The sequence below is a fragment of the Dipodomys spectabilis genome, unplaced genomic scaffold, assembly GCF_019054845.1.
Source record: "Dipodomys spectabilis isolate Male_0828 unplaced genomic scaffold, ASM1905484v1 ptg000504l, whole genome shotgun sequence".
Classification (NCBI taxonomy): domain Eukaryota; kingdom Metazoa; phylum Chordata; class Mammalia; order Rodentia; family Heteromyidae; genus Dipodomys; species Dipodomys spectabilis.
The window spans coordinates 2,396,471-2,419,289 of NW_024871181.1; the positions used below are offsets into that span (position 1 = coordinate 2,396,471).

At 43.6% G+C, this 22,819-nt stretch overlaps 1 protein-coding gene across 1 annotated transcript in view; it reads left to right on the forward strand.

The window, feature by feature from the left end:
* Spen (spen family transcriptional repressor) overlaps positions 1–22,819 on the forward strand; it is a 69,112-nt gene that overhangs the window by 26,332 nt on the left and 19,961 nt on the right. The window contains exons 4-5 of the mRNA XM_042669772.1: positions 20,833–20,993; positions 21,489–21,689. Of these exons, the coding sequence (XP_042525706.1) occupies positions 20,833–20,993; positions 21,489–21,689 (362 nt within the window). The remainder of the gene's footprint in view (positions 1–20,832; positions 20,994–21,488; positions 21,690–22,819) is intronic.

A 22,819-nucleotide genomic window follows, 5' to 3' on the forward strand; every position in this document is an offset into this window, starting at 1 on the left:
ATAGTTTTATTGACTGTGTAATTATTGTTTTTTTTCTAAAATAGTGCTAAATTCTTTTAAACATGATTTTAGAGGGAAAGTTGTTGTTGGGGAAGAGATATTCTGGAGCAGCCAGAATATCTTGTGATTGAAAACCAGTAGGTCTTGACTGCCCTAAAATGACTCCCCAAAATCAAGATTTGGTCTTGCCTGCATGATGCAATTTTAGAGCACAGAACAAGCTTTGGAGAATCCATTAAGAGGAAAATTTCTGATACATCAGTAGCAGGGGTCACCTAAGAGTTCTGTTGTGAAAATATTCCTTTTAAGGCTACTGTATAGTTTTGTTACTACTCAACAAGCTACCCACAACCTTTGTCTTTTGAGGTCATATTAGCTAGCCAAACCTTGCTTGTGCTAAATATGGAAAATGGAAAAATGTGTGCTTACTAATTGCTTTGGTGGACATAGGTCTATACTAAACAGGTTGGTTTTCTCTCTGCTTTTTCAGAATGTTGTTGAATACAGAATTTTGTAAGCTTAAAAAATTATTATTGTAGGTATGTTTGTCAGGGCCCAGTTGGTGTGACTATATCTTTCAGCTGACCCATATTTGCTCTGCTGTTAGAGAACCGAGAACTAGGTAGATGAAAATGGCAAGGAGAATCTCAGTGGGCATGTTAGTGCCCGAGTGTTGTAGAGAAGCTGAGAATTGCTTGTGATTTGAACCAGCCTAAACTGGAACCATCCAGTTTTGAGTTGGCTGCTTGCCACCTCCCAGAGGCTTCCTCATGGTTTTTTTTTTGCCAGGGATTGTCTGACTGTGCTCAACCTTGAGGAAGAGGGCCACTTCAGGGCTAGAGGGCTGCCGGGCTGGAGGGCAGGGCTGCCTCTGTGCCAGCTGTCTGGGTATGCTGTGGGAGGGCATGGAAGCTGCTGGGAACTGTGATTTTCACTGCTCTGTTCATCTATTAACCCTTTCTTTAACGTTAACTTTCTCTCTTCTGCCCCTTAAAAACTAAGGCTTGAAAATTTGTTTCTGCCTTGGCTCTGCTTTGCTATAGCACTGCAAGTCAAGGTATTTATTACTGAAGTTCCTAGGAACTTTGCTTTTAGTTAGGTTAGTTGTCTCTCCCCCTCCTTTCTGCTTGGGTTGTGCTATTGCTTGTTTTCTTTGTTAGGCTGAAGGAATGAAATTAGGTTGAGGGATAAAGCTATAACTTGATATTTTGTGGGTTTAGTTCTTATGTAAAATTTAATATTGCTTCAAAGATTAACATTAATACATTAATTCAACAAATTAAAGTTCTAAAGAATGAGTCTTTTTTAAGTTTAAAAAAAAGTTTATTGCTGGGCGCCAGTAGCTCACACTTGTAATCCTAGCTACTCAGGAGGCTGAGCTCTGAGGATCACAGTTCAAAGCCAGCCCAGGCAGGAAAGTCAGTGAGACTCTTCTCTCCAATTAACCACCAGAAAACGAGAAGTGGTGCTATGGCTCAAGTGGTAGAGTGCTCACCTTCAGCTGAATTGCTAAGGGACGGTGCCCAGGCCCAGAGTTCAAGCCCCACAACCAACCAAAAAAAAGTTTATTAGAAGAGAAATAGGATAATTTTAAAAATTCCAATCTAAATTGTATTATTTTACTTGGAAACAAAATATACATCATTTAAAAAATCAGTATTATGCATAAGCGGCAAATTTTTAATACTCTGACTACTTTATAAAGTTTCTCTGAGGAATAAGGGAGTAGATGACTAAGCATGGCCTAATTTCTTCTGAGAGTCACCATAACATTACCAAGACACGTTATAGCCAAGCTACAAATAAAGGAACACGTTTGTTTTTGTCATGTTGGGTGTCAGGTTTGTGCTGTATAGAAAATTCATGTTTCCAAAGCTTTGCTCATGTTCGGGAGTGAGATTGAAACCTGTATCAGGTATTTTTACTCAATCTTGTTCTGTTACCCCTTCTGGGTTGTGTTCACTTAGAACCTTTCTATGTTCATTTCAGAAACCCCAGTTCGATTTTCTTGCATAAACTTTTATGAAGTAAGGAAAATGGCATTGTCATTTAAAAAGGAACATTAATGTTTTCAGAAAATTAGAACTAGCCAAGATTTTTTGTGCATAATCTTTTTCTTTTTCTTTTTTCTTTTTTTTTTTTTTTTTGGGTCCGGTCATGGGGCCTGAACTCTGGGCCTGGGCGCTGTCCCTCAGCTCTTCAGCTTAAGGCTAGTGCTCTACCACTTGAGCCACAGCAGCACTTCCGGCTTTTTTCTTTTTGCTTATGTGATGCTGAGGAATCGAACCCAGGGCCTCATGCATGCAAGGCAAGCACTCTACCACTGAGCCACCTTCCCAGCCCCATTGTGCATAATCTTTTAAATCCGTACTTTAAAATATAAACTGAACTGGGTGTGGTGGTTCATGCCTATAATCCCAGAGTTCAAGCCCCATGACCGACCCCCCCCCCCCAAAAAAAATTATATATAAACTGATTGGTATTACCTACAAAAAACTATTATACTTCCTTAGTAAATGATATATCAGGTAAGTTTACTTCTGACAGTAGGAAATTATTTTTCTAAAATACCTTTAACTTTTTTTTATGGCAAACTAAACTCTCCAGATAGAAAGAATATTAAGTAAAATAGCTCTTAAAAATTATTTGGAGCTAGTAGTGTTGGTGGCTTACACCTGTAATCCTAGCTACTCAGGAGGCTGAAATCTGAAGATAGCAGTTTGAAACCAGCCCAGGGAGAAAAGTCCTGGTAAGACACTTATCTCCAAATAACCACTCATAAACTGGAAGTTGGGCTGGGAATGTGGCTTAGTGGTACATTGTTTGCCTAGCATGTATGAAGCCCAGGGTTTCGATTCTTCAATACTACATAAACAGAAACAGCCTGAAGTGGCTCAAGGATAGAGCCCTAGCTTTGAGCAAAAGAAGCTCAGGGAGAGTACCCAGAATCTGAGTTCAAATCCAGGACTGAAAAAAACAAAACAAAAACCCAAGCCCGGAAGTGGCGCTGTGGCTCAAAGAACTATAGAGCATTAGGCTTGCGCACAAAGAGGTGCAGGGACCATACCCTGCCCTGAGTTCAAGCCTCAGGACTGGCAAAAAAAAAGGGTGTAGAGTACTAGCCTTGAGAACCGAGAGACTCAGGGACAGTACCTGGGCCCTGAGTTCAAGCCCCACACTGACCACCCCCTCCTCCAAATAATTTGCAATCCAGGCACTTGCGTTCATGCCTGCAATCTTAGTTACTCGGGAGGCTAAGGTCTGAGGACTGTGGTTCCAAGGCAGCCTAGGTATAAAAGTCTTAGTTATTTAGGAGGCTAAGGTCTGAGGACTGTGGTTCCTAGGCAGCCTGGCCACAAAAGTCTGAGATTCTTATCTCCAATTAATCAGCAGAGAGACAGAAGTGGAGTTGTATAGCTTAAATGGTAGAACACTAGTCTTGAGCAAAATACTCAGGGACAGTCCAGGCCCTGAGTTCAGACCGCAGGACTGGCACACACAAAAAACTTTTGCAAAGTAGTTTTCTCCTAAAAATCTCACTCATACTATGAATTTTTCTTTAGCATAGAAAACATGATTATAGGGGCCTGGGAAAGTGGCTCAGTTGTAAGAGTGCTTGCCTTGCATGCATAAGGCCCTGGGTTTGATTCCACAGCACCACATAAACAGAAAAAGCCGCAAGTGGTGCTATAGCTCAAGTGGTAGAGTGCTAGCCTTGAGCTGAAGAGCTGAGGGACAGCAATCAGGCCCAGAGTTCAAACCTCACGACCAATTCCTCCCCCCCCCCCCCAAAAAAAAAAAATGGAAAAAGAAAACATGATTAGAAATATGTGTTAAGGGCTAGAACCATGAGTATTTGCTTAGTGCAAGACCCCTGAGTTCAAACCCCAGTACTCCTCCCCTTTCAAAAAAAAAAAAAAGAAAAATGTTTGCTGAGGGCTGAGAAGGTGGCTCAGTGGTAGAGCGCTTGCCTTGCATGCATGAGGCCCTGGGTTCAGTTCCCCAGCACCATATAAGCAAAAAGAAAAAAGCCGGAAGTGGCGCTGTGGCTCAAGGGGTAGAGCGCTAGCCTTGAGCTGAAGAGCTGAGGGAGAGAGCCCAGGCCCAGAGTTCAGGCCCCACGACTGGACCCCCTCCCCCCCAAAAAAAAATGTTTGCTGAAAGTTGGATACTGGGTTATATGGCAAAACCCTGCCTTAAAAGGTAAGAACAAGCCGAACTCCGGTGGCTCATGCCTGTAATCCTAGCTACTTAGGAGGCTGAGATCTGAGGATCATGGTTCAAACTGGAAGTGGTGTTGTAGCTCAAGCTATAGAGAGCTTGCCTTGAGCTGAAGAGTGCGGGGACAGCGCCCAAGCCCAGAGTTCAAGTCCCATGAACGACCCTCCCAAAAAAAGTAAGAACATTTTCTTACAAACAAGTAGGAAACATAATATAATTTACTTAATAAAATAGGCCTAGAGCTGGGAAGGTGGCTCAGTGGTAGAGCGCTTGCCTTGCATGCCTGAGGCCCTGGGTTCGATTCCTCAGCACCACATAAGAAAAAAGCTGGAAGTGGCGCTGTGGCTCAAGTGGTAGAGTGCTAGCCTTGAGCTGAAGAGCTGAGGGACAGCGCCCAGGCCCAAAGTTCACGCCCCACGACTGTACCCCCCATAAAAACAAAAAAAAAATAGATCTGGTTTCCTTAATAACTGTTTTGCTTTCTGTTAATACTATTAAATTAAAAAAAATTGCAGTGGCAAATACCCTGGAGCTAAAATTACTTTCTCCCTTTTCTCTTTTCTCCTGCCCTCCTCCCCTACCCCTCCAACTCTTTTTTATTTTTTGTGAATGTCCTGGGGCTTGAACTCAAGGCCTGGGTGCTGTCCTTGAGCTTTGTGCTAGTGCTCTACCACTTGTGCCACTTCTGGCTTTTTTTTTTTTTTTTTTTTCTTTTGTGGTTGTGGGGCTTGAATTTTGTGCCTGAGCACTGTCCCTCAGCTCTTCAATTCAAGGCTAGTGCTCTACCACTTGAGCCACAATGCCACTTCTGATTTTCTGAGTGGTTTATTGGAGATGAGTCTCCTGGACTTTCCTGCCCCAGCTGGTTTTGAACCTTTATCCTCAGATCTCAGCCTCCTTAGTAGCTAGGATTACAGGCGTGAGCCACTGGTGACCGGTGATTTCCAGCTCTTTTGATGGTTAATTGGAGATCAGAGTCCCATGGGTTTTCCTGCTCATCGGCTATGAACTCCAGACCTCAGATCTCAGCTTCCTGAGTAGCTAGGATTATGATCTGAGACTGCTGCTCTGCTTTTTACTTTTTTTTGCCAGTCCTGGGGCGCTGTCCCTGAGCTTCTTTTGCTCAAGGCTACCATTCTACCACTTGAGCCACAACACCACTTCCAGCTTTTTCTTTTTATGTGATACTGAGGAATTGAACCCAGGGCCTCATGCATGCAAGGCAAGCACTCTACCACTGAGCCACCTTCCCAACTCCTGCTTTTTACTTTTGAGGGTGGTGTCTTTCTTGGGTCTTGAGCTCAGGGCCTGGGCATTGTTCCTGAGCCTCCCTCCTACCCCATCTCAAGGCTAGTGCTTTATCACTAGTGCCACAGCTCCACTTTTTAAAATGGTTAATTAGAGATAAGAATCTCATAGAATTTCTTGCTTGGTCTAGCTGTAACCCATGATCCTCAAATCTCAGCCTTCTGAGTAGCTAGGATTTCAAGCATGAACCACCAGCACCCGGCTAGATGCTCTTCTTTTTGAAATAGTAATTCCCCTCTACGTTTCTTCCTTCCTTTCCTTCCCTCCCTTCTTGCCCCCTCTCTTTTTCTCTTTTCTCTTTCTTTTTCCTTTTTTTTTTAAAATTGTAAAATACTGTATAGAGAGGTTACAATTACATGGGCAAGATAATGAGTACATTTCTTGTCAAGCATTGTTGCCTCCTCCTGTGTTTCCCCTTCCCATCCCTTCCTCCCCCCCCTTTCTCTTTCTTTCTCTTTCTCCCTTTCTTTCCTTCCTTCCTTCCTTTCTCTCTCTCTCTCTTTCTCTCTCTCTTTCTTTCTTTCTTTCTCTCTTTCCCTCCCTCCCTCCCTCCCTCCCTCCCTTTCTCCCTTCTGCACCCCCTTTTTGTTTTTGCTGTGTTGCAGGGGAGAAGCTCAAACCTAGGGTATTCTAGTGTGTCAGCAGGCAGTCTACCATCCAGCTATATTCTCAGGGTCTTGGTATGTAGCTCAGGCTGACCTGATCTTTGAGATCCCCGTGGTACCGGGATTGTAGACATAGACCACCATGCTGGGTGGGGGTGTGTGGAGGAAGAGAGAACTTTAATGTGAAAGTTATTTTAAAGTAATAGCTAATATTATCATAAGAGTTTTAAAATGTGTCTGTTAACATACGGTGGAGTTTTTAGAAAAGTTAATAGACATGGGTTGTTCCTAGACATGGTATATATACATATACATGTATGTATGTATGTGTGTGTTTGTATATAAAACTAGGGTAGTTGTGTGATGGTTGCAGGAGTAGGGGAAGGACAGACACCTTTTGAATGTGCTGTGTCATGGTGCTTGGAGCCATTTTGGACTGTAGCTCTGTTTTATCACAGAAAGAATGGCAGGGAAGTTGTTTGCTGTGACTAGAGTTTGCTATGGGCTAGAGTTTCTTTTTTTTTTTGTCAGTCGTGGGGCTTGAACTCTGGGCCTGGGCGCTGTCCTTCAGCTCTTCAGCTCAAGGCGAGCACTCTACCACTTGAGCTACAGCGCCACTTCCAGTTTTCTGGTGGTTTATTGGAGATAGGAGTCTCACAGTCTTTCTTGCCCGGGCTGGCTTTGCACCGTGATCCTCAGATCTCAGCCTCCTGAGTAGCTAGGATTACAGGCGTGAGCCACCAGCGCCCGGCTGGGCTAGAGTTTCTTAATGAGTAATTTTTAGGTCTTTAAAAAACAAACCTGTGCCCCAAATGGTAGATGGCTTAGGCTACCTTGTGGGTAGGTGCCTTTCTAATCTCTTGATTAGAAATGGAAAATGGCAATCTTTTCTCTCATTTTAGGTGGGTTATGAGATGTGATTAGCAACAAAATTAAATTGGAAAAGGACAAAAACTGCAAAGTATATTTACTTACGAGTTTGATAAAGGCTACATGAATTGTATTACGTTGGAATTCCATTTGGGTACCTGTGCTATCTTGGGTTTATACTTTTTGAAGCATTTTAGTTGCTTACAGAAGAAATATACCTGATTTTTACATAGTGTGCAAGAGAAGGAGCAAGTCTCATATGTTGTAATTGACAGTAAATTTCTTTTAATCCTTGGGATGCTCTAATACACTACCATGAAAGGTTTTCTTGTTTTTCATGGTTGATGGGTTTTGCTTTGAATTGAGTAGCAGGTTTCCTGAATCTTAAGGGGCTGTCAGCCATAGGCCATGGTTCTTTGGAATTTAAACAAAGTATTTTAGGACCAAGGGTTGTTTTGAAAAGTGGTAATGCCTAGGAAAATAATTTTCTACTTTACCTAGTTTGAAGTTTGTGCTTACCACAGTTTTTATGTCAGAATCTGACCATAGTTGATCTTACATATTCTTCTTTCCTTTTCCTCCTCCTCCTCCTCCTCCTCCTCCTCCTCCTCCTCCTCCTTTTGTTGGTTGTCCCTGAGCCTCTTTTTGACCAAGGCTAGCATTCTACCACTTGAACCACAGTGCCACTTCTGGTTTTTGAGTGGTTTGTTGGCGATAAAGAGTCTGTCTCATGGGGACTTTCCTGCCTGGGATGGCTTTGAACTGTGATCCTCAGATCTCACCCTCTTGAGTAGCAACAATTATAGGTGTGAGCCACCAGCATCTGGCTTGTATATAATTCTTAAAGCTAGCAATGGAATTTTAGTGTCCAGTAAAAAATACCTTTTTGAAAATGTCATGTGATTCATAGTACTAAATTAACAAAGCATAGCCTTTCCATTTTTTGCAGTTATTAGAATAGTTTATTCTGAAACTACTGTATTGTGCCCTCTTTCCCTCCCTTCTTCCCACTACCCCCTCCCACCCACCCTCCCTCATTTTTTCTATGTGTGTGGATTCTAGGGCTTGAACTCTGGCTCTTGCTTGGGGTTTTTGCTCAAGGCCAGCTCTCTACACTTGAGCTACACCTCTAGCTCCTTTTCCTCCTCTTTGCTGGTAACTGAGCCTTGAACTTGGGACTTCCCACTCACTTGACTTGCTTCACTGGTGCTCTTCCACGGAATCATACTTTTTGCTGGTGAATTGGATTTGGAGTCTCACTAGACTTTCCTGCCTAGGCTAGTGTTGAACTGCAATCCTTATCTATCAGCCTCCTGAGTAGGATTACAGGCATGAGCCACTATACTCAGCAGATTTTTTTTTTTGTTTTTTTGGTAGTATGGGGGTTTAAACTGAGAGCCTTCTGCTTTCTAAGTTCTACCACTTGACCCACACACCCAACCACATCAGAAATTCATTCCTTTGTTGAATAATATTCCTTATCATTATCATCACTTATTATTATTTTGGCCTTTATTCTTACTATTTTAGCCAGGCACAGGTGGCTCTTTACAGGTGGTCACCTGTAATCCTATCTACTCAGGAGGATCTGAGGATACTAGTTCAAAGCCAGCCCAGGCAGGTAAAATCCATGAAATGGAGCTGTGGCTCAAGATCACTAGCTTTGAGGAAAAAAAGCCAATAAAGCATAGGGAACTATTTATACTTTCTGTCATAGCTGGGATGACAGATGTGTATCATCATGCTCACTCTCCCCCCCCCCCACTGCCCCGTTAAGATTGTGGAGTCTCAAGAGCAATTTTTCTCCAAGACTGTTTTAGAATTCTATCTTTCCAGTCTCAGGTGTCCAAGCCCCCTTCCCCCCAATCTGGGTAGTTAGGTATGTGCTACCACACATAGCTTTTTGTCTTTTTTTTTAAAATCAGTCATGGGGCTTAAACTGTGGGCCTGAACACTGTCCCTCAGCTCTTCAGCTAGCACTCTACCACTTGAGCTTCAGCACTTCAGGTTTTCTGGTGTTTAATTGGAGATAGGAGTCTCACTGACTTTTCTGCTTGGGCTTTGAACTGCCATCTTCAGATCTCAGCCTCCTGCTGTAGCTGGAAGTAAGGTGTGAACCACTGGCCCCCAGATTTTTGTACAGGTCTCGAGGACTTGAGCTCAAGGCCTAGGCACTGTCCCTGAGCTTTGTCCCTCAATGCCAGTATACTGCCACTTAAGCCACACGTCTACTTCCAGTATTTTGCTAGTCAGTTCGAGATAAAGAGTCTCAACAGACTTTCCTGCCTAGGGGCTTTAAACTCCAGTCCTCAGATCTCAGCCTACTGAGTAGCTAGGATTTACAGGTATGAGCCACTGGTGCCTGACAAGAGATTACTTTTTAAGAAGGTATTGTGTGGCCAGCTGGCTTGGAAGTGCCAGAGATCTTTCTTTGAGTGCTGGGTCATAGGTGTAGGTCACCATACCCTGTCCATCTCCTTAATCATTGCTGAGGTTGAACAGCTTTTCATTTTCTTTTTTTGTCGTCAGTCGTGGGGCTTGAACTCTGGGCCTGGGCTCTGACCCTCAGCTCTTCAGCTCAAGGCAAGCATACTACCACTTGAACCACCGCACCACTTCAGTTTTCTGGTGGTTTATTGGCGATAAGAGTTCACGGACTTTCCTGCCTGGGCTGGCTTTGAACCATGATCCTCAGATCTCAGCCTCCTGAGTAGCTAGTATTACAGGCGTGAGCCACTGGTGCACGGCGCTTTTCATTTTCTTTTTGGGCATTTATTTAGCTCTAGAAATGTGTCTTTGGCTCTTTGGCTCATGTTTTATCTATGTATTTATTTGCTGGTCTTGGGGCTTGAACTCTGAGTCTGAGCACTGTCTCTTACCTTCTTTTGCACAAGGCTAATGCTTTACTGCTTGAGTCACAGTGCTACTTCCATTTTTTTCTGTGTAGTTTATTGGAGGTAAAAGTCCCCTGGACTTTACTGCCAACCCCACTCACACTCCTTGTCTTGGAATCACAATCCTCAGATCTCAGCCTTGTGAGTAGCTAGGATTACAGACGTGAGCCATCAGCACCTAGTTTGTTTTTGTTACATCATTATTTTTAAGGTAAATTTAACATGTCTCAGAAGGCCTGGGAAGGTGGCTCAGTGCTTGCCTTGTATGCATGAGGCTCTGGGTTCAATTCCTCAGCACCATATAAACAGAAAAAGCTGGAAATGAGGGCTGGGAAGGTGGCTCAGTGGTAGAGTGCTTGCCTTGCATGCCTGAGGCCCTGGGTTCGATTCCTCAGCACCACATAAGCAGAAAAAACTGGAAGTGGTGCTGTGGCTCAAGTGGTAGAGCACTAGCCTTGAGCTGAAGAGCTGAGGGACAGTGTCCAGGCCCAGACTTCAGGCACCATGACTGGCAAAAAGTAAAATAAAATAAAAAACTTTCAGAATGTTTTTGTCTGCTAATACTTGGAATTTGTTATATACAGGATAAAGAACATAAACATTAAAAAAAAAAACAAAACCCTTGTAGTTAGAAAAAAACTTGTATGTGGTTTAAAGGTGTATAGCAGTTGGTTAGCCCGTATATGGACTTGGTTTTATTCCCTTGCATCACAACAGAAGAGGGGGAACTATTTACATTTTACCTTTTAATTCCAAATTCAAATGATGCCAGTTTGTTTTGGATCCCAGCCTCTTTAGTCTAACTCTAGAAGTTGACATCTTCCTGGTCCCACCAGTAAGCTTACTTCATTTTTGTCTTTTTTTTTGGGGGGGGGGGTCCGGTCATGGGGCCTGAACTCTGGGCCTAGGCGCTGTCCCTCAGCTCTTCAGCCCAGGGCTAGCGCTCTACCGCTTGAGCCACAGCGCCACTTCCGGCTTTTTTTTTTCTTTTTGCTTATATGGTGCTGAGGAATCGAACCCAGGGCCTCAGGCATGCAAGGCAAGCGCTCTACCACTGAGCCACCTTCCCAGCCCTTCATTTTTGTCTTAAAGTAGTTTTACAAAGGGCTTTGAATTTACCATGTCAGTTTGAGTACAATGCACCTTTTTTTTTTCCTGTTGGCCCTGGGGCTTGAACTTGGGGCCTGACTGCTGCCACTGAGCTCTTTGTTTGTTTGTTCCCCTCCCCTCCCCTCCCCTCCCCTCTTTTTGGTCGGTGGTGGGGCCTGAACTCAGGGCCTGGGCACTGTCCCTCAGCTCTTCAGCTAGTGGTAGGCTAGCGCTCTACCACTTGAGCCACAGCACCACTTCTGGCTTTTCTGAGTATTTGGTGCTGAGGAATTGAACCCAGGGCCTCATGAATGCAAGGCAAGTAATCTACCACTGAGCTACCTTTCCAGCCCCCTGAGCTCTTTTTGTTTAAAGTTAGTGCTCCACCACTTTTAGTTATAGTGCCACTTCCAGTTTTCTGGTGATTAATTGGAGATAAGAGTCTCATGGACTTTCCTGGTGGGGCTGGCTTCAAACTACAGTCCTCAGATCTAAGCCTCCCTGGGTAGCTAGGATTATAGGCATTAGCCATTGGCACCTGGCTTAATAATTTTTAAGTATAATTTTATTGTTATTATTAAGGTATGCAGAAGTGATACCATTTCATTTTAGTAATTTTTATGAAATAGTTAACCTAGAATTTTAGGCATAAGACCAAATCCAGTGGTTCCCTATGTCTAGTTTGGTCATAGCTCCAGCCATACCAAACAGAGCTCAGTAATGATGTTTGGTTAGAGGAAGTTTATCAAACTACACAGCCTTGGGAAGAAAGTACTTTAACCCATTTGCAACCATCTTCGGGGTACAGACATAAGGTTTTTTCCCCCCCTTTGGTAGTACTGGTTCATGGCCTTTAACTCTGGACCTGGGTGCTTTCCTGAGGTTTTTTGCTCAAGGTTAGTGCTCTACCACTTTAGTCAGAGCTCTATTTCAAGCTTTTTCTGGTACTTAATTGGAGATAAGAGTCTCAAGGACTTACCTGTGAGACTGGCTTTAAACCGTGGTCCTCAGATCTCAGCCTCCGGAGTAGCACTAGGATTACTGGCTTGAGCCACCAGCACCTGGCCACACACAAGCTTTTGATTTACAAGAAAAAGGATTAGTTGCTGGGCATGAAAGCTATGCATTGTTATAGTCCCATTCACTGTGAGACCTGATTGATCATTACCTGTTACGGTTTTGGGAGAGGTTCCTATATCTCCTGTACCACTTTATCAGAGTAGTCTGGTCAGGATAAGCAAACCATTGTTGAGTGGTGTGATATCTGTCCCTGAGGCTCTGCTTTTTCCCTTTTGGACCATCCATCCTTATAAATACATTATTGGTTATTGTTGTGCTTCTGGGATTTCAAGGTGGTTTGCCATTCAAGGTGAATGGCTTATAGCACCCACATCCAAAAATGGAGGCAAAGATGCCTGTCCTTTCTCCTACTTTTAGTTAATGTCTAGGCTCAACTAAGGAGTCAGTGCTAATCAGAAAAAGCAACATAAGTATCTGTTATAACTATCCATTAATACCAAGAAAAGAAAAATTCTGTATTTGGATTACTGTGTGAAATTCACATTGACTTTCAAAAGAAGAGAAAGCAAAGCAATTCTGTTTGCCTGGGTTTCTCAACTATAGCCACTGTTCACCTTTGAGACCAGAGAATTCTTTGTTGTGAGGACTGTCCTGTGTACTGCAGGACATTAGACAAAATTCCTGGCTTCTCAAATACTAGATACTTACAAAATGCAGGCAACAACAGTTCTATTCCCAATGGAGTAGAGGATTTATAAATGAAATAAAATAGCCATCCAGATCCTGGTCTTTGTTAGACATTTTAATACCAGTGTGTGCGGCCCCCCCTCCCCCCCCGCCCCCGTCCAATTGCCATTGCTTGGTCTACCTGCTGGTCTATATTAACAGCCTAAAAGCCTTTTTTTCAATCAGGTCATTACGTTTTTTTTTTTTTTTTGGGGGGGTTGGTCTGTCGTGGGGTTTGAACTCTGGACTTGGGCGCTATCCCTGCGCTCTTCACCTGAAGGCGAGCACTCTACCACTTGAGCCATAGCACCACTTCCGGTTTTGTAGTGGTTTATTGGAGATAAGAGTCTCACAGACTTTTTTTTTTGGGTGGGGGGTCCGGTCGTGGGGCCTGAACTCTGGGCCTGGGCACTGTCCCTCAGCTCTTCAGCTCAATGCTAGCGCTCTACCACTTGAGCCACAGCGCCACAGGGCCTCATGCATGCAAGGCAAATGCTCTACCACTGAGCCACCTTCCCAGCCCTCTCATGGACTTTCTGCCCGGGCTGGCTTTGAACTGTGATCCTCAGATCTCAGCCTCCTGAGTAGCTAGGATTACAGGTGTGAGCCACTGGCGCCTGACTTAGGTCATTACTTTTTTATGCCAGTCCTGGGGCTTGAATTCAGGGCCTAGGCACTGTTCCTGAGCTTTATTGTTCAAAGCTAGTGCTCTTACCACTTGACCTACTGGACTTTTTTGGTAGTTAATTGGAGATAAGAGTCTCATGGGCTTTCTTGCCCCCAGGCTGGATTTGAACTACGATTCCTAGATCTCAGCCTCCTGAGTGCCTAGGCATGAGCCACCGTCACCTGGCTCAATCAGGTTATTGATGGGACTTAAAAAATTACTAATATCCTATGTTCTGTTTGCTACCAAGATTTTTTGAGGGAGAGTATAGTGTTACTGGAGATTGAATCAAAGTCCTTGAGTATACATTTGATTCAGTGCATACCAGCATTCTATCACTGATCTGTATCTCCATCTCAAGAATATGTATGTATCCTTGCTTGGTGCTGGTGGCTCATGCCTGTAATCCTAGTTATTGAGGAGGCTGAGGATGGAGGTTTGAAGCCAGTTTGGGGAGGAAAGTCTGTGAGACTCTTACCTCCAACAAACTACTCAGAAAAAGCCAGAAGTGGCACTGTGGTTCAAGTAGTAGAGCCCTAGCCTTGATCACAAAGAGGCTCAGGGACAGTGCCTTGGCCCTGAGTTCAAGCCCTATGATCATTCCTCCTCAAAAAAAAAAAAAAAAGGATATGTAAATATATCTTGAGCTTCCTGTCCTGACCTTGGGGAGTGGGAGGGAGGGCATTTGTAATCCTAGCACTTGAAAGGCTTCTACAGGAGGATCAGAAATTAAAGTGCAGCCTGGGCTGATAAGGAGAGGCACTGACACGCACATGCACACGCACACACACAAATCTGGTTGCTTTCGTATTTGTTAATGAAAATCTTAGTCTTAGTAGTCATAATTGTAAGTTATTATTCTTAGCCAGGCACTGGTGGCTCACGGATGTGAGCCTAGCTACTCAGGAGGCTGAGATTTGAGGGTCTGAAAATAGCAGTTTGAAGCTAGCTGGGGCAGGAAAGTCTTTGAGACTCTTTGTTGTTATTGTTGTTGTTGGTCATGGGGCTTGAGCTCTGGACCTGGGCACTGTCCCAGAGCTCTTGAGCTCTAGGTGAGCACTCTACCACTTCCAGTGTGACTTCCAGTTTTCTGGTGGTTAATTGGAGATAAAAGTCTCACAGACTTTGCTTTCCCTGGCTGGCTTTGAACCACTATCCTCAGATCTCAGCCTCCTGAGTAGAATTACAAGTGTTAGCCACTCGTGCCTGGCCTGATATTCTTATCCAATTAATCACCAAAAAGCTGGAAGTGGAGCTGTGGCTAAGTGCTAGCTTGAGCCAAAAAGCTCAGGGACGTGGTCCTGAGTTCAAGCCCCAGGACCAGCACACACAAAAAGTTATTCTTCTAAGTAAATGTAAGAAATAATTTATCATTGTCCTATGAAATATATCTAGGAGAAGTGTAAGTAGATAATTTTTGTTTTTTTCTGCTCTACCACTTGAGCCACAGCTCTACTTTGTATTACTCTCTCCTTGATAGGGCTTTCTGCACTTCCCAGGTTGGTTCTCATGTGATCCCCATGTGTGATCCCCAGTGTCACCTCTGTAGCAGCTGGGACTACAGGCAGACCAACTCCATGTGGCATAGAGTTTCTTTAAATTATGTTTCTTATAAAGTCCTTATCATTTAAAACCAACTCTTACTGGACATAGGTGGCTTAATGCCTGTATTCTTAGCTTCTTAGAAGCCTGAGATCTGAGGATCAGTTTAAAGAGCCTGGGCAGGAAAGTCCTCGAGACTTTTTTTTTTTTTTGGGGTCCGGTTGTGGGGCCTGAACTCTGAGCCTGGGCACTGTCCCTCAGCTCTTCAGCTCAAGGCTAGCGCTCTACCACTCGAGCCACAGCACTACTTCCGGCTTTTTTCTTTTTGCTTATGTGGTGCTGAGGAATCGAACCCAGGGCCTCATGCATGCAAGGCAAGTGCTCTACCACTGAGCCACCTTCCCAGCCCCGTTGAGACTTTTTAAAAATTTTTTTTAATTTATTTTTTATTGTGAAAATACTGTACAGAGGGGTTACAAGCACATGGGCAAGATAGTGAGTACATTTCTTATTAAGCATTGTAGCCTCCTCCTTTGTTTCCCCTTCCCATCCCTTCCCAGCCTCTAAACCCCCCCCCCCCCCCAGACTTTTTTTTATTTCGATTGGTCATAAGCTTGAACTCAGGGCCTGAGTACTAGCCTTGAGTTCTTCTGCTCAAGGCTAGTGCTCTGCCCCTTGGAGCCACAGTGCCACTTACAGTTTTCAGGTGGTCTCATGGACTCAGATCTCAGCCTCCTAATAAGCGAGGATTAGGATTACAGGAGTGAGCTACTGGCACCCGGCTCTTGTGGCTTTGCTCATGCTAGTCAGGCAGTCTTCTACTAAGCTACATTCTTCAGTCCCTAGAAAGTTACCTTTTGGGGTTTGTACTCAAGTCCTTGTACTTGGTACTTGCTAGTCAGGCTGTCTACTTCTGGAGCTGTCTATGACTGTCTACTATTGACTCAAGGTTTTTTATTTGCCTTATATTCATAGCTACTTAGCTCTTACCCCAAGTCTGTGTGTATGTGTGAATGTATGCCTGCGTGCAGGTTCTAGGGCTTGTACCTAGGGCTGGGCGGTGCCCCTGAGCTTGAATCACTGCTCCACTTCTAGCTTTTTGGTGGTTAATTGGAGATAACAGTCTCATAGACTTTGATGCCTAGACTGGGTTTTGAATTATCTCAGCTTCCTTAGTAGCTGTGAGCCGCTGGAACCTGACTTTTTTTTTGTCGGTCATGGGCCTTGAACTCTGGACCTGAGCGCTGTCCCTTAGCTCTTCAGCTCAAGACTAGCGCTTTACCACTTGAGCTACAGCACCACTTCTGGTTTTCTGGTGTTTTGGTTTTGTTTGTTTGTTTTTTTTGGGGGTCCGGTCATGGGGCCTGAACTCTGGGCCTGGGCGCTGTCCCTCAGCTCTTCAGCTCAAGGCTAGCACTCTACCACTTGAGCAACAGTGCCACTTCTGGCTTTTTTCTTTTTGCTTATATGTGGTGCTGAGGAATCGAACCTAGGGCCTCAGGCATGCAAGGCAAGTGCTCTACCACTTAGCCACCTTCCCAGCCCCTTTTCTGGTGGTTTATTGGAGATAAGAGTTTCAAGGACTTTCCTGCCCAGGCTGGCTTTGAACTGAGATCCTCAGATCTCAGCCTCCTGAGTAGCTAGGACTACAGATGTGAGCCACCGGCAACCGGCTGGAACCTGACTTTTATCTCAAGTCTTTGTTTCCTTTGTTGGGTTGAGGATATAGCTAGAACACTTGCCTAGCCTGCCTGAGGTTCTGGGTTAGATCCTCAGCACCAGAAAACAAAAGCAAAACGATGTCAGCTTTAATTGTAGTTTAATTCCTTCCTTTTGGTTCTCTCTTAACATAGCTTTATTTCCCTACATTTCAAAGTGTGGAAAGTGAGTTTTTGTTGTTGGTTGTGGTACTTGAACTGGGCCTGGGGGTACTATCCCTCAGCTCTTCAGTTCTAGGTGAGCACTCTACCACTTAATCCACAGCACCACTTCCAGTTTTCTGAGTGGTTTATTGGAGATAAGAGTCTCACAGAGTTTCCTGCCCAGGCTGGCCTTGAACCATGAATTAGGATTACAAGCAGAAAGTGAACTTTTTGGCAGTAACCTCGTAAAGTTTGCATCTTTAACATACGAGGGCTAAATGAATATGGGGGTAAATTCCTAGTTTTCTAAAAATAGCTTTAGTTTTATGTAAGAAAGAAACCACAGTATTTGTCTTTAATTTTTGAAAGAAAAACAAATAGCACCAGAGTTCTATCCACTAAAACACGACTGATTTATCTGGATGTTTTAGTGGTTGTCTTGGATATGAAATTTGTAGTCTTAGTACAAATGACAAAAACTACCATGGGCCATTTCCTCTAGCTCATGTGGGTACGATAGATTATCCCTGAGAGTTACTTGCTTGAGACAAGAAGAGCCTGCCATCGCAGGGAGGAAAGTATGAAGCAACATTTCATAAAGATAGCAGTACCTGCTGTTAATCTGCTTGAAAATACTGTAAATAAACTAAAAATTATAATAGTCTTGTACAGCCAGTACTAAACAGAGAATTTTGTGTTCCTTACAGTTCTTAGATATATTAGACAAGATAAAAATGTATCCCTCTCTCTCGGGCTGGGAAGGTGGCTCAGTGGTAGAGCGCTTGCCTTGCATGCCTGAGGCCCTGGGTTCGATTCCTCAGCACCACATAAGCAAGAAGAAAAATACCGGAAGTGGCGCTGTGGCTCAAGTGGTAGAGCGCTAGCCTTGAGCTGAAGAGCTGAGGGACAGCGCCCAGGCCCAGAGTTCAGGCCCCACTACCGGACAAAAAAAAAAATGTATCCCTCTCAAGTTGGACTCTGGTGGCTCATGCCTGTAATCCTAGCTCCTCAGGAGGCTGAGGATCATGGTTTGAAGCCTTGGCAGGAAAGTCCCTAAGACTATTATTTTTAATTAACTACCAAAAACCTGGAAGTGGAGCTGTGGCTCAAGTGGTAAAGTGTTAGCCTTGAACAACAACAAAAACAAGCCTGAGTTCAAGCCCTAGGATTGGCGCGCACATATACACACACACTCCCTCTTTTAATTTGGTTTTGTAGATAACCATTTATCCCCCCCCTCCCCTTTTTTTTTTTTTTGGTCAGTTGTGGGGTCTGAACTGTGGCCTGGGTGCTGTCCTTCAGCTCTTCAGCTCAAGGCTAGCGCTCTACCACTTGAGCCACCTTCTCAGCTTATTTTTTTAAAAACAGGCATAAGTCACACAGTGCACAGCTCTCAAGTCAATTATGTACTTTTTCATTAGAACTTCAAACACTTATAAACAAAATTACCTGAAAAATTATTTTGGGTATTTTATTTCCTAAAAATTAATTTACCAATGAGGTGGTCATCGTCGTCGTCGTTGTCGCTCTCCTTCTCCTCCTCCTCCTCCTCCTCCTCCTCCTCCTCCTCCTCCTCCTCCTCCTCCTCCTCCTCTTCTTCCTCTTCCTCTTTTTTTTTTTTTTTGTCGGTCGTGGGGCTTGAACTCTGGGCCTGGGCGCTGTCCCTCAGCTCTTCAGCTCAAGGCGAGCGCTCTACCACTTGAGCTACAGCGCCACTTCCGGTTTTCTGGTGGTTTATTGGAGATAGGAGTCTCACGGTCTCTCCTGCCCGGGCTGGCTTTGAACCACGATCCTCAGATCTCAGCCTCCTGAGTAGCTAGGATTATAGGCGTGAGCCACCAGCGCCCGGCCTTCCTCTTCCTCTTTCTCTCTTTCTTTTTCTCTTCCTCGCTGAACATCCTTAATGTGAGGGGGGTCAAGCATGAAATCCTAGCTACTTGGAAGGCTGGGATCAGGGAACAGTACGTAGTTTGAGGCTAGCCTGGCCATAAAAATAAAGCAAAAAGGGGTGAGGTGTGACTTATGTGGTAGAGTACTTGCTTAGCAAGCATAAGGCCCTGAGTTCAAACTTCATGCTGACAAAAAATAATTAGAAAAATCCAAAATTAGAAATGTTCAAAACATATGAAACTTTCTGAGCTTCAACATCACACTACTCTATTATACTACTATTAAACTTTCGTATGTAAAATTCATAAAAATACTGTACACAGTTACATGAATGTTAAGATACATATGAAATGTAAATGAATTTAATGTTCAGACTGAAGTCCCATTCCAGAGATATCACATGAAAATCCTAGTGTTTCTGCTCGTAAGCATTTCAAATAAAGGGCCATTCAGGCTGGAGTAAGAACAGTGTCAATAATATATTGAGTGCTTGGTGTATTCAAAACCCTATGGCAGTTGGGCGCCAGTGGCTTACATCTGTAATCTAGCTACTAAAGAGGCTGAGATCTGAGGACTACGGTTTAAACTCAGCCTGAGAGCAGGAAAGTCCTTGAGACTTTCCCCCCCTCCCCCAGTCCTGGGGCTTGAACTCAGGGCCTGAGCACTGTCCCTGAGCCTCGTTTGATCAAGGCTAGCACTCTACCACTTGAGCAACAGCACCAATTCCAGCTTTTCCTGTTTATATGGGACTGAGGAATCGAACCCAGGGATTGATGCATGTTAGGCAAGCATTCTACCACTAAGCCACATTCCCAGTTCTCCCTGAGACTCTTATCTCCAATAAGCCACCAGAAAACTGGAAGTGGCACTGTGGCTCAAGTGGTAGAACACTCGCCTTGAGCTGAAGACCTGAGGGACAGCCCCCAGGCCCAGAGTTCAAACCCCACAACTATATTTAGCCCTGTGGGATCAATACTGTTTTTATTATTTCTGTTTTACATCTGGGGCTGAGCCAAGATTTAAAACTAGATCTCTGGGGCTGGAGAGTTGGCTCAATGGTAGAGTGCTTGCCTCGCATGCATGAGACCCTGAGTTTGATTCCTCAATACCACATAAGCAGAAAAAAGCCTAAGTGGCCTGTGGCTCAAGTAAGTGGTAGGGCCCTAGCCTTGAGCTAAAGAGATGAGGGACAGTGTCCAGGCCCAGAGTTCAGCCCCCCCCCCCCAAACTGACAAAAATAAATAAATAAACAAAAAAAAACAGATCTCTGGATCTAGGTTTATAGCCATTGTTTTCTATTATTATCGTGTGAATTACATTCACTAGTTTTCTCTCCATGTCTTTCTGTTGTATATCTCTTCCATGTGTGCGCACATATGTACATATACACATGCATACATTGAGATAAGATCTTGCCATGTAGCCCAGGCTGGACTTGTTGGTCTTGGATATGTGCGTTCTCTTGCTGTTCAAGACCAGACCTCAGCTCTCACTGGGTCTTACTTCATTTGGAGAAAAAGTATTCACTTTACTCATGGAAAACAATATTTGAGCCAGATGCTGCTGGCTCATGTCAGTAATCCTAGCTACTCAGGAGTCTGAGATCTGAGGATCACAGTTTAAAGCCAGTCTCAGCAGAAAAGTCCATGAGATTCTTATCTCTAATGAAATACTCAGAAAAAGCAAGAAATGGCACTGTGGCTAGAACACAAGTCTTGAGTACAAAGAGACTCAGAGACAGTGCCCAGGCCCTGAATTCAAGCTCCAGGATCAGCCAAAAAACAAAACAAAAAACAATACTTGTCTTTTGGGTGACATATGTTGTTGAGGAGAGAGACAGAGAGACTGAGAGAGAGAGAGAGAGAGAGAGAGAGAGAGAGAGAGAGAGACAGCGAGAGCGAGCGCACTCTGATTTCAGCATTTTTTTTCACTTACAGCTATGTTCTGTTACTTCAGCGTTCTCAGGCCAGTGTTTTCTGTTGTGCCACCTCTGAAGATTGAAAATGATAGGTGGAGTCAATGAAACCTCAGTCTTAAAGCCGTCTGCTGTCACTAACCTTAAGAAGTTTTATATGTTACTCATTTTACTGTTCATGTTTGCACTCAAATTTGTGGGTTTTGTTTTTGCCCGTGTGTAGCAGCGATTCCAGCAGCAGTTCAAGTGATGACTCTCCAGCCCGATCCGTTCAGTCGGCAGCAGTCCCTGCACCCACTTCCCAGTTGCTTTCATCTCTCGAAAAAGATGAACCTCGTAAAAGTTTTGGGATCAAAGTTCAGAATCTGCCAGTACGCTCTACAGGTAAAATTTTATGTGACTTACACTTTCTTTTAGCTGCTATTGAGGAATGAGATAGACTTGTGGTGCTGTGGCTCAAGTGGTAGAATGCTAGAACAAAAGAATTTAGTCACTTTGGAAGCTATCAGCCCAGAAGTAATGTTTTAACAAAACTTAGAATAAATACCAAGGGAGAGTTGGGCGCTGATGGCTCTTGCTTGTAAATTCAAGCTGTTCATTCAGGAGGTTGAGATCTGAGGATGGTGGTTTGAAGCTAGCCCAGGCAGGAAAGTTTGTGAGACTCTTATCTTTAATAAACTACTCTGAAAAAGCCAGAAGTAGTGCTGTGGCTCAACTGGTAGAACACGAGGCTTGACCAAAAAGGAGCTCAGAGACAGTGTTCAGGCCCAGAGTTCAAGCTCCAGGAATGCCAGAAACCAAACACCAGGCCAGAGATTTAGTTGCATATTTATTAAGTTGTATTACACTGGAAAAACTAACTTGTCTTTGGGAATTTAGATACAAGCCTTAAAGATGGCCTTTTCCATGAATTTAAGAAGTTTGGCAAGGTGACTTCAGTACAGATACATGGAACTTCAGAAGAGAGGTATGGACTGGTATTCTTTCGGCAGCAAGAGGACCAAGAAAAAGCACTAACTGCATCAAAGGGAAAGCTTTTCTTTGGAATGCAGATTGAAGTAACTGCATGGATAGGGCCAGGTAAGAGACAAGTTGAATTCCAATTACAATTTTTGTCTGCTTATGAGAGTATAGCATTTTTATCCTGAGTATAGACACTTTGCTAGCTCTACTCATTGACATAATTCTATATCTTTGTTTTTAAAGAGTAGTATATTTATTGTTCACTTTAATAAAAAACATTATTGTGTTGGATGGGAAGGGTAGTAATTTTTCTGTTTCTATAATAGAAAAATGCTGACCTTTGTGAGTCTAAAGGTGGTACTTTAGAGGCTGGGAAGGTGGCTTAGTGGTTGAGTGCTTGCCTCCCATGCATGAGGCCCTGGGTTCCATTCCTCAGCACCACATAAGCAGAAGAAGCGGGAAGGGGTACTGTCTTTCTAGTGGTAGAGCGCTAGCCTTGAGTTGAAGAGCTGAGGGACAGCGCCCAGGCCCAGAATCCAGGCCCCATGACCACCACCACCAACAAAAAGGTGGTACTTAAGACCAGTTTTGGAAGCAGCTTCCTAGAAGGGTTGAATTTGATTTATTTAGAATGACAGTAGAATCACCTTGAGTTAGGAAGCAGGTTACATGCTAATCTGTTGTGAGGGATTCATTAGATAATTTTATTTCCATTATTACCAGCACAGATTGGATCCATTATTCTAGGTGATAGACCAGAAATATATTTCCAATATAGTTGGATCTATTATTGTAGGTGACACCGATATTTCTAGATGATCTTAAAATATAAGTAACAGAAGCTGGATTAAGTCTTACAGATAGGGCCCATTGAGAATTTTAAGGAATATTTTACTAGGTTGAAGCTGTAAGACTTAATATAAGAAGTCTGAGACTCTGACCCTATATGAGCTAATGAAGTCAAAATTCAAAACATCCATTTGAGAGTATCTGATTTAAAGTGACATGTAAGTAAATTAATACAGATATTAAAATTCTGAAGACACCTTGTGAATCTGATACAACCCTTTTTCTTTTCTTTTTCCTTTTATTTCTTTTTCTTTCTTTCTTTCTTTCTTTCTTTTTTTTTTTTTTTTTTTGGTGCCAGTCCTGGGACTTGAACTTGGGGCCTGTTAGTTGTCTCTGAGCTCTTTTGAACTCAAGGCTAGCCACAGGTCCACTTCTGGCTTCAAACTCAGGCAGAATAG